Genomic DNA, 13,019 nt, shown 5'->3' with positions numbered 1-13,019 from the left:
TGGCCTTGGGGCAACAAACAAAACATTTATTCTGCAAGGCCTGAGTGTGGTTCCAATCATAAAGGCTGTTTTTCGCTAGGCAAATTTACAGTATTCATGCCAATTTGCTATTTTCTATCCTTTTATTTTCCACTTTTATTGCATAAGAGCAAATACTGTAGCTACTATTTTCATTTCAATCCTGTGTTTGCTGAGCTGATATTTGCATGAGTACTCTGAACGCATGTTAACATCTTACCTGAAGCTCTGTCTACACTATCAAATACTAGACCAAAAAAAATGTGATGTGGACATGACGATGTCATATCACTACTATATTTAAGCATATACCATATTTAAGCATATCACTACCATACAGTATTTAGGAACATTACTTTTTTTGTTAACCTAGTTTGATAGAGTAGACAGAGCTTGAACTTCGATTGGTTGCGCTAATATCAAAATAATTTAGTGCCCATTAATGTGAAAGTATTTAACTAATTGTGTGTGCGACAATAAACATTTTAATAATAATATGTATATATTGTGAATACATTATATAATTTTGGGTTTTTTGGTTTTATTTTCAATTTTGTGTTGGTTTATTTATCTGAAATAAAAGATTGAATGAATAACCTTGTACTGTATGTAGATGTGTTGCTTACAATTGATATTTTGATAAGTGATTATTATTATGGTACTGAATTTTTAAAGTGGATTAACTTCACTTTTCAATAATGACTTTACCATCATGGTTTTACGTTTCATAATAGAATTTCAATATTTGGCTATTTAGCTTTTCATAAACTATGGGAAAGTTTTCAATGGATCTCTCACCAAACTATGTACTATAAAATTGTAGATTAAAGATGTATTTAATTTTTTTCCCCAAAATCCTGAAAAATAAAGATTAATAAAAAAAAAGGCTTTGAATAGGTCATTTTTGCAGTTGTATAATGTTATTCACTTCAAAGGAAAAAAATAATTTTTTTTTGCGATCCAATATTTAGTCAAAGTAACTATTATGTAACATTGAAATGGCATATTATAAAAATGTTCTTTCATGGGACAACATATCTTTAAAATGCTGAATCTAATGATGAAATAAGTGCCGACGAAATATGTCGTGTATCGTCGTAGACAAATTAATAAGTACGTTGAGATGAGTATAATAATGAACGTATTTAATGAAAACAACTAGTAGTTATGAACAATAGTATAGAACGTTTTGTAGGCTAACCTCGTCCGACCATATGCGCAGTACGCATATATTATATGTGCCCGTGCATATACTACACTCCTCCTTTCTTATTTTAACGTTAACATTATATCAATAAGCACAATAAACTTTCGTTAATTATTTTGTTAATCAAATAGGTTAATCATCGTGATTAAATTACTGCTTCTATAGTTCCAGATAGTTCTTATTTGGTTCCTCATAATAATTAACAAATGTGAGTAATTCTCACCATTATAATTTTGTGTAAAAACATGAACAACATAACTTTAACGTTCATAATAATAACATTGTTCACAAGTTCTATATCTCTTCGATAAGTCGTGTTGGCTTCCTTCGAAGTCGCGTGGAGCGTCGTGGAATAACCTCAGGCGATGAAGACAATCTATGTTCCTCTTCAACCGGTTGGTTGGTGGATGTTTGCTCTTTGTTCGCAATCGTTTCGCTCGCAATCGTTATTGGTACTGTCTGTTTAATCTTGTGTTCCAACTCGCTATGTGAAGTAGGGGTTTTACTCGCGTAAGCGTCCGCGTCTGTCGCTTTCAACTGGTCAATGTGTCTTTTCCACACTCGGCCATCCTCAACACTAATTACGTATGATTTTGGAGCGGTACGTTCTATCACGGTACCTGGCCACCACTTTCCCTCTTGTCGGAAATCTTTCACTAATACCATTTCACCTGGGTAAAATTCTCGTAGATCTTTCGTTTTGTCGTGATGAAGCTTCTGATCACTCTGCTTGTTAAGTACCTTGTTTTCTGTACTGGGATGTAAAAGTGATACTCGCGTTCTTAACTCACGGCCCATGAATAACTTCGCTGGCGTTTGTCCCGTAGTTGCGTGTTTTGTTGTGCGATACGATAAAAGAAATCTGTCCAAACATTGTTGGAAATCCTTCCCATTAGCTCGGCTTGCCGCTAACGATCTTTTGAAAGATTGAACCATTCGTTCTGCTGCTCCGTTGCTTGCGGCGTGATAAGGTGCAACCTTTACATGTTTCACCCCGTTTTGCTTTAAGAAGAATTCAAATTCGTCGCTAACAAACTGAGGTCCATTATCGCTTACAAGTTGAACAGGCAATCCGTATCTACTGAACAACTCTCTCATCGCTTTGATGGTCGCTGCACTCGTCGTACTGTTCATCTGAACGACTTCTGGCCATTTCGAATATGAGTCAACCACTACTAGATAATCTCGTTTATCTTTCTGCGCATAGTCAATATGTATTCGTGTCCAAGGCTGATTTGGCCAGATCCAGGGCATCATTGGTGCTACGCTTGGTCGACTTTGTGTTTGGTGACATGCTTGACATTGCTTCACCAATCGTTCAATGTCGGAATCTATCTGGGGCCACCAGACATGACTTCGCGCAATCTCTTTCATACGCACGATTCCGGGGTGAGCACAATGAAGCTCCTCCAGAACTGCCCCTCTGAGTTTCGGTGGAATCACTACCCTGTATCCCCACAGCAAACAGTCCTGTTCTACACTCAATTCGTCTCTTCGGTGTAGGAATGGTTTTAGATCGTCGTCGTTTTCTGACTGCCATAAACCTGTCTGTACCATGTATAACACTTTGCTCAATAGCGGGTCTTTCCTGGTATGCTGTTGTACGTTCGTACTCGTGACTGGCAAATTGTCTAATGTATGCCCCGCTATGTTATATACTGCATCGTCTTCCCGTCCTTCGTATGGCATTGGGAGACGTGAGAGTGCGTCGGCAATTACGTTCTGTTTTCCAGGAATGAACTTTAAATCGTATTCGAACGCTGACAGTACGATTGCCCATCGCTGTAATCTCTGTGCGGCCAGTGTCGGAATAGCTGATTTAGGTCCTAGAATGCGTTCAAGTGGCTTATGATCAGTTCTTATCGTGAATTTCCGTCCGTATAAGTATGTTCTAAACCTTTGAAGTCCAAACATGATGCTTAGGGCTTCCTTGTCTAGTTGTGCATAACCCTTTTCGTGTTTATGCAGGCTTCGCGATGCGTACGCGATCGGTGTTTTGATATTGTTCTCGTTTACGTGGCAAATGACTGCGCCAACTCCGTATGGTGATGCGTCCGTGTATAGTTCCAGTGGTTTTAATGGGTCATAATGCGTCAACATCATGTCTTCGCTAATAATTCGCTTTACCGCGTTAAACGCTTTACTACAGTCGACAGTCCATGACCATGGTTTGCTTCCCAACAGCTCATTCAAAGGATGTATCATCGTCGATAATCGTGGAATAAATGACGCGTGATAGTTAACTAGTCCTAGCCAGGATCTTAGTTCTGTTGCATTCTGTGGTGCTCGTGCATCCTTGATGGCTTTCACTTTATCGTTTGTCGGTTGAATTCCTGCTGCTGATAGCTTACGTCCCATGTAGACTACTTCCTTTTGTACAAACGCGCATTTCTCAGCTTTCACTCTGAGACCATACTTGTTAAATCTCTCAAATAGTTTCTCAAGATTACTAATATGCTCTTTATCAGACGCACCTGTAACAAGAACATCGTCCATGATCGCACATGTTCCTTTAAGTCCTGCTATCACCTGTTCTATGAATCGCTGCCATATGGCTGGACTGGACGAAATACCAAACGGTAACCTCGTGTATCGATATAATCCGCGGTGCGTGTTGATCGTTACCAACTCTTGCGCCTCGTCTTCCAGTACTAACTGCTGGTACGCACATTTCAAATCAATCTTAGAGAATCGCTTTCCACCTCCCAACTTGGTGAAAACTTCCTCTGGGGTCGGAATTGGATATTGGTCGCAATTTAAACTCGGGTTGACTGTTACTTTATAATCTCCGCAGACACGTACCCTGCCATCGGCCTTTGGAATACATACCAATGGGGTTGCCCACTGACTAAAGTCTACCGGATAAATAACTCCTTCGTTTTGCATTCTGTCTAACTCTACCTCAACTGCGGAGCGTAGCGCAAATGGAACATTTCGAGCTTTGCAGAATTTTGGGATTGCGTTCACTTTTAGATGTAATGTCGCTTTGTGTCCCTGAACCGTACCTAATTCCGTTCGGAAAACTTCTGGGAACTTCCGTTTGAATGACTGACCGACATCGTTATCTATTTCTACCGAATTCTGAGCAAGCGATGGTGGAAATAATGACTTCCAGTCCAACTTAATCACTTCTAACCAGGTTCTTCCAAGCAAGGGTGGTGAGTTTCGTCGCTGTGTTCTCACTACTATCAGTGGGAGAACGTTACTCTCGCCCCTATAGTTCACGGTGACTTTAATTTCTCCTGCTATATCGAGCTTAGTACCTGTGTATGCGTGAAGTGTACGTTTTACTGACTTTAATGGTAGATGGCTAAGCTTGCTTTCGTAATCGTCAAAGCTAATTATCGATACTGCTGCGCCCGTATCTACTTCAAAATCAATATCTATATCATCAACTCGCATCTGTACCGTTATTGGTGGTACCGAATTGTCCTGCTTAATGCCTACGCAAAACATTGTATCTACAAAATCGTCATTACCTTCGTCGTAATCCGGTGCTTCTACTTGCTTGATGGATTTAGGTTTATATTGTTTTGTTGATTTACTCGACTGCCTGCATTCTGATTTTAGGTGTCCTTGTTTGTTGCATTTAAAGCATGTAGCGTTTTTGTATTTACACGTATCTCTTGTATGATTGTTCATACCACAGCGGTCACATTTCTGCGTTCGTGTTTGTTTTGACGCTTGATAAGTTTTCGTAGACTTCCTGCTGTTAGACGTAACGTGGTTGATTGGCTTGTCCCCATCGTGCGACATACTTTTCATATTCGCTGTTGCTGCCTCCGAGGCTATGGCTATGTCTGTTGCTTCCTTGAACGTATGGTTCTTTGTCAATAATTTCTTTTGGATGCTCTGACTTATTAGTCCACATACGAACTGATCACGCAGTGCGTTTTCCAATGCCTCTCCTTCAAAACCACAATGTATCGCCTTTTTCTTTAGATGGGATACAAATTGAGAAATAGTCTGTCCCGGTGTCTGTTTTACATTTCTGAATATAAATCGTTCAGAAATCGTTATTCGAGTAGGTTTGTAATGCTCTTTGAGCTTGGTTGTGAGCGTATCGTACGATTTTGTACTTGGTTTATCAGGAAAACACAAATCTCGTATCGTTGTGTATCCAGTCTCTCCTAAACTACTCAATAATATCGCTCTTTTCTTACCTCCGTCATTGATATCTAATGCCACAAAATATTGTTCCAGCCTGTCCACATACGTATCTATGTCTCCATCCTGGACGTTGAATTCCTCTAATAGAATTCTGGTATTAGCCGCTGCCATTACCGCGCTTCGCTCTGTACGTTCAGGGCGCTCAGAATCGTTATTAGCCTGTGCGGTTCCTTGGTTACGGTTGCCGTTGTTGGAAAATCAAAAACTGCTAGCCTAGGCTTTAGTTTTATAATATTATTATACTTCCGTTTCTTTCTATGTAAATGTGCCTGTATCCTCGTCGCCAGTGTCGTGTATCGTCGTAGACAAATTAATAAGTACGTTGAGATGAGTATAATAATGAACGTATTTAATGAAACCAACTAGTAGTCATGAACAATAGTATAGAACGTTTTGTAGGCTAACCTCGTCCGACCATATGCGCAGTACGCATATATTATATGTGCCCGTGCATATACTACAAAATATGTGCTGATGCACTAACAATTTTTAGGCTTAACGTCACCATACTTTATTCCATTTCACTTACCGTATATTTCGGTGTATAAGTCTCACCTGTGTATAAGACGCACCCCCTAACTGAGAGTAAAATATCGGTATTTTTTATATCGTCGATGTATAAGACGCACCTTATATTTCATCAAAACAATGTTTTTTTTAAAATTGTAATCAATATTATTGTAATAATATATTTTGTTATATCTACAACGGCGTCCTTTATTTAGGTTTTTTCTTACCTAGGCTCGGCCGCGCCCAGCCTCAACAAGTTGTTTCTAACTTGTTATTCATGAGTTTCGCACCCGCAACATCGAGAGCGCTAACATCGAGTGCATGACCGTATGTGTAACACGCACGTGTGTGGGCGGGGCTAGCCTCACTCGATCATTTCGAGAGGGCGCACGTTTTCACGGACAATCATATTCGATTAGTATCTATGTATCCGAGAAGTGTGTATGCTAGGTCCATGCTATAATCACTTGGAGAATATACTTGTCGAATACCGTACAACATGTGGCCGCCAAGAAGGGCTTGCGCTGGGGGTACGGCGGTCGGCGATCGTGCGTATAACTATAAATAAATACTATTCCAATCGGAGCGCCTAAAACAGCTCCATAATAAACAAATCTTTTCATCATATTTAGAATAACATCACGCTAAAATTCCTTGAAAACTAGGCAGAAGCAGGTTGCCGTTACGTTAGTATACTGTAGCTAGGCCTAGCCTACTCAGGCCTAGCCAACGAGGTGACAATATGTACACTCTGTGTGGTGAGGCATTTATGTTCGGTGTATAAGACGCACCCTTAATTTAGAGGTCAAATTTGCGTGTCAAAAGTGCGACTTATACACCGAAATATACGGTAATATACAATTTAGCATTCTTCTTAATTTTAAAGACTAAAAGAATACATTAGTAATTTCAAATAAAAAAATATATAATTTTTAAATAAAATTTGTAAAAATGTAAACTATACAGTACATATAGTATTGGAACATCTAATTTAATAAATTTTGTGTAAAGTCAAAAGTGGACTAGTGATGTTGATAGTACCGGAATTTGCGTTTATCGCGGCCAATTTAAATCCCAAATGAATGAATGTAATGTAACATGTTGGAAATACTGTTCTGAAAGCTGATTGTACTCCTACTTTCAGGCATTGTCAATTTCATTTCAAACACTGAAGTCCTATAATAAGTGAGTGGCTCAGCGGTTAAGTGGAACAGTGGAACTGTAATTACATAGCCATAACATCGGCAAGGGTTTGAGGCTCACTCACTCCATAGTTCTGGTGGTAGTCTACTCTGATAAGGACTATAAACAGTAGGTCCAGTGTACACATCTAGCTCATGTGGATTTTTAAAAATCTAGTATATTCTTCAAGACTATCAGGCAGGGGTTACACCGGTGTACTCTAATACACACACAGCCACTGTTAATTAAACATACTTAGCACTGTGGGAGAACAGTAGTTTACTACTGAAGAGGCTTCATTAGTATAAAGAATAAAGAAATAAATAAATAAATTGATTATGCTATAATATAGACATGTATTTAGCTTATTCGTAAGTTATATAAGCCTAACCCAGAACAGATAAATTTGCTTACAATATGTCAATACATAGGCCTAAGGCTAAGCCTAGCTATAATAGAACTAAGTATCCTCGGGAGGCTAACTAGGCCCAGCAGGGCCTAGGCCTACAGACAGGTATCATCTGACACCGACAGGAAAAAAAACAGTACCAAGCTAAGCCTATCTAGTAGGCCGATTGTTTATGTTAAATCAAAGTAACTACTGTATTACCGAAATGGTTACCTTCTACTACTGTACTTCCTATGGAAGTTCCGTCTCCGCCATAAGTCCACTAAATCGTTATTAGTCACACTTTTATCAACGAAAACAGTGTTTATCTAGCCTCAATCTAAGCACGCACGACCATTGGTGGTAGTACGTGTGTCGTGTGTGCTGTCCCCGAAAAGTGTGGGAAATCAAGTCTTACCTGTTATTTCCGGTTTCTCATGTGACCGAAAGTTCGTTCTTACATGTTGTTAATCCGCATTGACAATTGAAATAGTACTGTAGGAGTTTTAACCTTTAATTAAGTCTCGGACAACCTTACAATACAACTAGTTTATTTTTAGTTTCTGTAAACTTCTTTCTGGTTGTGTTTACTCACGGAAATAAAATTCATTTAAAACCATTGAACTCTATATACCAAACTTTCATTTTCATAGGCCTACTTTTGTCCTTTCTCTATGATGGATAATTAAAATTGTGTGTCAATTGTGTGTAAACACATTAAAAATATGAAGAGTACTAATTCAAGGTGCTTTTACCATTAATTATATATTTAATTGTTTCCGAATAAACAATAAATGGATAAATTTAGATATATTTTTAAAATAATATTCCAGAAGACATTGAATTAATTTACTTATTTTTTAAATGGGAAATTATAAAGCATGTTGTCTATTAGCAAATAAATTCACTTGAATAAAACATTCACGCTGCACACTTTTTTCACGTCACAAAAGTAGATGAAAATATTAATATGCCTGCGCAATAATCAACGCATTCGATTCTCCCCATGGAAATGCTCCTTAATAACAACTAGTTATTGAATAAATTAAAAAATCACAACACAACAAAAAGAGAAAAATTCGACAAGTATTGGCCTACCAAAATATTTTATTGTAAGAAATATAAATTCAGCTCAGTCTTCTCAGATTTTCCAAAAAATAGAAATATCGCAGTTTGTAAATTGTTACATGATAATCAGTGCTTCTTGTTTAATGAAAAAATAGTATAGTACTGTATAAATAAATATTTTGGCATAATTATCGAAGATCTTTTAAAGACAGACAAATTATGTATTTCAATTTCAATGTGCTTTCTTATGGTGTTTTTGAAGATACCCAATCGCATCTTTCACTCTGTCCTACTACAATACCTTTCCCTTCTATATCTTGCCTCCTCTGCCCATATTATGCCACGCCTCCCCTGTCCCATATTATGCGACGCCTCCTCTGCCCATATTATGCCACGCCTCCCCTGTAACACAAACTATTCTAAAAATCTAATCAGCACCGTTTTTGTTTATTCCTGCTGACTCTTAAAAACAATAAAAAAACATATTTACAATCATATTCTCTTTAAAGTTGTATAAAACATTGTCAAAGATATTTACAAATATATACTTTTAATTTGTCAGTAAAATTATTTTAAAAAAATTAAATGCTGATTTTCTGGATACCATGATGGTGTGTTTGGCAAATATATAAATTTAACAGTTTTAATAAAACAAAAATTAAAACGGATTAAAATGATAAATATTCAATGAATTTATTGTACTATTTGGTCTCAAATAACTATGATAGCTGGATTACAGTCTGCTAGTGTTAGTGTGAACAAGGCTGGCTTAATCATGATAGCTAAGCATGACCAAAGATGAATGTGAATCAACCTATAGCAAGTGATCTCCAATAGCAAGATCTGGTTTGCAGTCTGTGAACCAGGCCATAAAACTGGCTGGCTTAATCATGATAGCTATTGCATGACCAAAGATCAATGTGAATAAACCTATAGCGAGTGATCTCCAAGATCTGGTTTGCTGTCTGTTAGTGTGAAACAGGCCATAAAACTGGCTGGCTTATATATGATAGCTAAGCATGACCAAATATGAATTTGAATCAAGTCCAATGTCTTTAGTTGATCAAATTTAACTTTCTTCAGTTGCTTTGCATAAACTCACAGCTTAGTATTGAGCAGTTTGTTCATGACAGCGAAATGGACATCAAGTCTTTGTTTATAACTGAAATTGCTCTGAGCACCAAAAAACTATTAGACAATTAGTTGAGCTTCTTGCAGAATTCGTAGACGTGGGCCAATAGGAACGCCAATACTTTCTAATCGTTCTTCACTTAAGTACGGAAGCTCAATCATACCAATTCCTTCTTTCTCGAAATTTGCAGCGTATTTCTGAAAAATATGATAATCATAATTATTGTCATCATTGTCAGTGTCATTAATATTAATGATTGTAATCTATTATCAGTACTAATGTGATTAGAAAGATTTCAAAAGTATTTTAAAAATAATTTTTCTGTTACAAACTTACCTGATAGCCTAATTCCTTGAGAAACATGGCCAGAAGTGGCGGTTCTTCACCAAAAAATCTAAAAAAGAAATGTAAAATTTAATATAGTGGCTAGGATTTATGGAGGTATAAGGGTATGTTGAGACTCAAAGTATGGTCAATTTATATATGTGGCGTACACATTTTTGTATGTTGAACTCTAGGCTGCGGATTAGCATTGAGACTTAACAACCCAAGCACGCCAGTTAACCATGGATTTACAAATTGCTCTAAGTTCTTGATGATTAGGTGACTATATATTAATAAACTTCATAGTCGTTAGTCATAGTGCATATGCCACCAAATTGTGCCATTTAATCCTGTCGTTGGCTGGGTGTGTAATTTCAAGTCATCCTGTATCATTTTTGTCCATTTTCTTCGGTCTTAAAATGGGTCTTTTTGCTTTCTTGCTATCTTCCTCTATAGAGCTAATTTTGCATGTGTATTATCTGGGAGTCATATTAGATGACCGTGTGCAAGAGTTTTAAAGATTTGTTAAATGGAAACATGCTTTTATATAGTACTGTACATACAGTACATTTAATGCAAAGATAAAAGATAAATTTGATTGCAGGATATGCTTTGAATCAAAGAGGTAAAACCTATGTCACTATTAAGGAAATAATCCAACTATTTCCTGCATACCTATACTTAATAGACAATCAGATTCAATCAAAACTATATGATTATTTTAGTAGGAGGAGCTACATATTTAATAACACTCCACTGTCAACAATTAATGTGTTGCATTTGTTATTAGCCTTGCCGGCCCTCATGAGAGTTGGTTGATATACTGTACAAGCATGGTACAAGTAATAATTGGTATAAATGGGTATTATATTTCCATTAGTGAAAGTCTGATCATGGACCTAAATTCTAAATTATAGGTCCATGGTCTGATTGTGCTAAGCTCCGCTTTGCCTCATACAAAAGTGGACATTTTAACTCATAAAATTCAATTCAATTTGACCCAGGGATGTGTTGGCCTAAACGCCCTGGGCAAACTGGGCTGAAATGCTTATATGTCAAAACATCCCAGATCCGATATATATACTCTCAGAGTGCCTGATGTTGATTTGAAAACTGACTATGGAAAGATCAACACTTACTTTGTTAGTTTCTTTATTCTTTGAGGGTTTGCACACTGAGGTAAAATAGGTCGGAATTTCGGTGATGATAATAATTCATTGACATTCATCATTTGCATATCTCGTAACTGGTTCACTTCATGCCTCAGTAATTCCACTTCACGAAGTACAGAGCTTTGTGTGCGTAACTCCGAGGAGAGGTGCGCCACACTTCTGGCCAGCGTAACGACGTGCGATTCGACTCGAGAGAACCTTTTGTTGACGGTTTTCAGATCACGTTCTCGTTGTTTTGATGGTCGGCTGCCTCCAGCTAAAAGATATTAAGTTTTTTAGTATCTTAACTTGGCTTTACATAATTACTTTAAGTTCAATAGGCTTAAAATAGAATATACTGTATGTACAATAATTTGTTCTATTTACACTACAAATATTAAAATAAAATTTCAATACAACTACATATTGAATTGGGTAATTCAAATGATAGGAAATTAGATTAAAAACCAAAGAAAAAATGTCAAATTTCATTAATTTATCACATCATTATCATTAATAATTTCCTAATTGGTTAAAAAACTAAAATATTTACATTTAGATTTTGTGATTCCTCTCGGTGTCGATGGTTTACTCAAATTTCGCCTCTTTAGGAAATTCTTCTTTGACGATTTCTCAGATTGCTTCTCTGTACCGATTAGTTGAATAATGTCTTTGTACATGGTTTCAAGTTGCAGTAACTGAGCTCTTACAGTGTCAGCGTTTAATGGTGATGTCTCCACTTCCTTCTGTTCTAGTTCACTGGCGTTCCTTCTTGTGTCCATTACACTCTCGCTTGCCGAGTCTTCTGGGTCTTCGTGGTTTTCGTCAGCTTCAACTCTTTTTTTTATTACTGCAAAGACATAAATTTATAATTTTCAATTACAGTTACTATTCTAAAGCTCTGTCTACACTATCAAACTAGTTTGTCCAAAAAAGTGTGGTATGCCTAATTATGGTAGTGATATGATGTCATCATGTCCATATATATACACATCACATTTTTTTTGTCACATGAAGTTTGATAGTGTAGACAGCTTAATACTATTATATGAGAATCATTGGTGGAATGGCACAATACAAATGGAACAATTGGTTGATATAGTGGAGCTGTAGCTTGGATAATGTGCCTGTCTTCCAATTCAAGTTCAATCCTGAATTAGTCAAATGTAACTCTTTCTACTCCGCTCCGTCAAATGCCTCCAATGAGATTTAGTTATAAGAATAAGCATGATAGTTATAGTTTATCCATCCTGTAATTGGTGAGTTTTTTGCTGTTGGATGTGTATGCAATAAAAATATATTAGATTTAGACCTCCTCCCCTGTTGAACCCACAAATGTAAAAACGCCCACAAATGTGAAAACAACCACAAATGTGAAAACGCATCACCCACAAATGTGAAAACAACCACAAATGTGAAAACGCATCACCCACAAATGTGAAAACAACCACAAATGTGAAAACGCATCAACCACAAATGTAATAAACAGCGCCCACAATTGTGAAAACGATCATCGCCCACAAATGTGATAACGCCCACAAATGTAAAAAAAAATGAGAATTTTTCGGCCACAAATGTAAAAAAAAAAATCAGATGAAATTTAATGCTAGACTCAAACAATTTTGATCGAGGTACTACATTATATCATGATTGTATTGAGTTGTTTCAATAATTGTTTGTTCACGATACGTCTGTTAGGGTCGTGGTTAACGCGTTGGATTATTATAATTTGCTGCTCATGCGCGCGATATTTGCACGTTAACTCGTTTGTTTAATGAACGTAATAGTTCAAGACGATATTTGTTATTTGCTGCGCGCGTGCACGATACTTCAAGGTCAAGGCCATGTTATATCATTGTTGCTTCTACT

At 37.0% G+C, this 13,019-nt stretch overlaps 2 protein-coding genes across 5 annotated transcripts in view; both read right to left on the bottom strand.

Annotated features, from left to right (window-relative positions):
* The window catches only part of LOC140060099 (uncharacterized), a 34,946-nt gene extending 26,851 nt beyond the window's left edge, over positions 1 to 8,095 (bottom strand). For all 3 annotated transcript variants that reach the window (XM_072106168.1, XM_072106169.1, XM_072106170.1), the window contains exon 1: positions 7,710 to 8,095. The gene's annotated coding sequence lies outside the window, so the exon portion shown is untranslated. The remainder of the gene's footprint in view (positions 1 to 7,709) is intronic.
* Positions 8,096 to 8,610: 515 nt separating this feature from the next.
* The window catches only part of LOC140061173 (uncharacterized), a 42,160-nt gene continuing 37,751 nt past the window's right edge, over positions 8,611 to 13,019 (bottom strand). For both annotated transcript variants that reach the window (XM_072107655.1, XM_072107656.1), the window contains exons 14-17: positions 11,704 to 12,000; positions 11,139 to 11,427; positions 10,012 to 10,069; positions 8,611 to 9,872 (exon numbers count right to left, since the gene is read on the bottom strand). In XM_072107655.1, coding sequence (XP_071963756.1) covers positions 9,735 to 9,872; positions 10,012 to 10,069; positions 11,139 to 11,427; positions 11,704 to 12,000 — 782 coding nt within the window. In that variant the 3' untranslated portion in view covers positions 8,611 to 9,734. The remainder of the gene's footprint in view (positions 9,873 to 10,011; positions 10,070 to 11,138; positions 11,428 to 11,703; positions 12,001 to 13,019) is intronic.

The sequence above is a fragment of the Antedon mediterranea genome, chromosome 10 (assembly GCF_964355755.1).
Source record: "Antedon mediterranea chromosome 10, ecAntMedi1.1, whole genome shotgun sequence".
Classification (NCBI taxonomy): Eukaryota; Metazoa; Echinodermata; class Crinoidea; order Comatulida; family Antedonidae; genus Antedon; species Antedon mediterranea.
The sequence above is the reverse complement of the archived record's forward strand: the minus strand, read 5'-3'. Positions and strand labels throughout refer to the sequence as shown.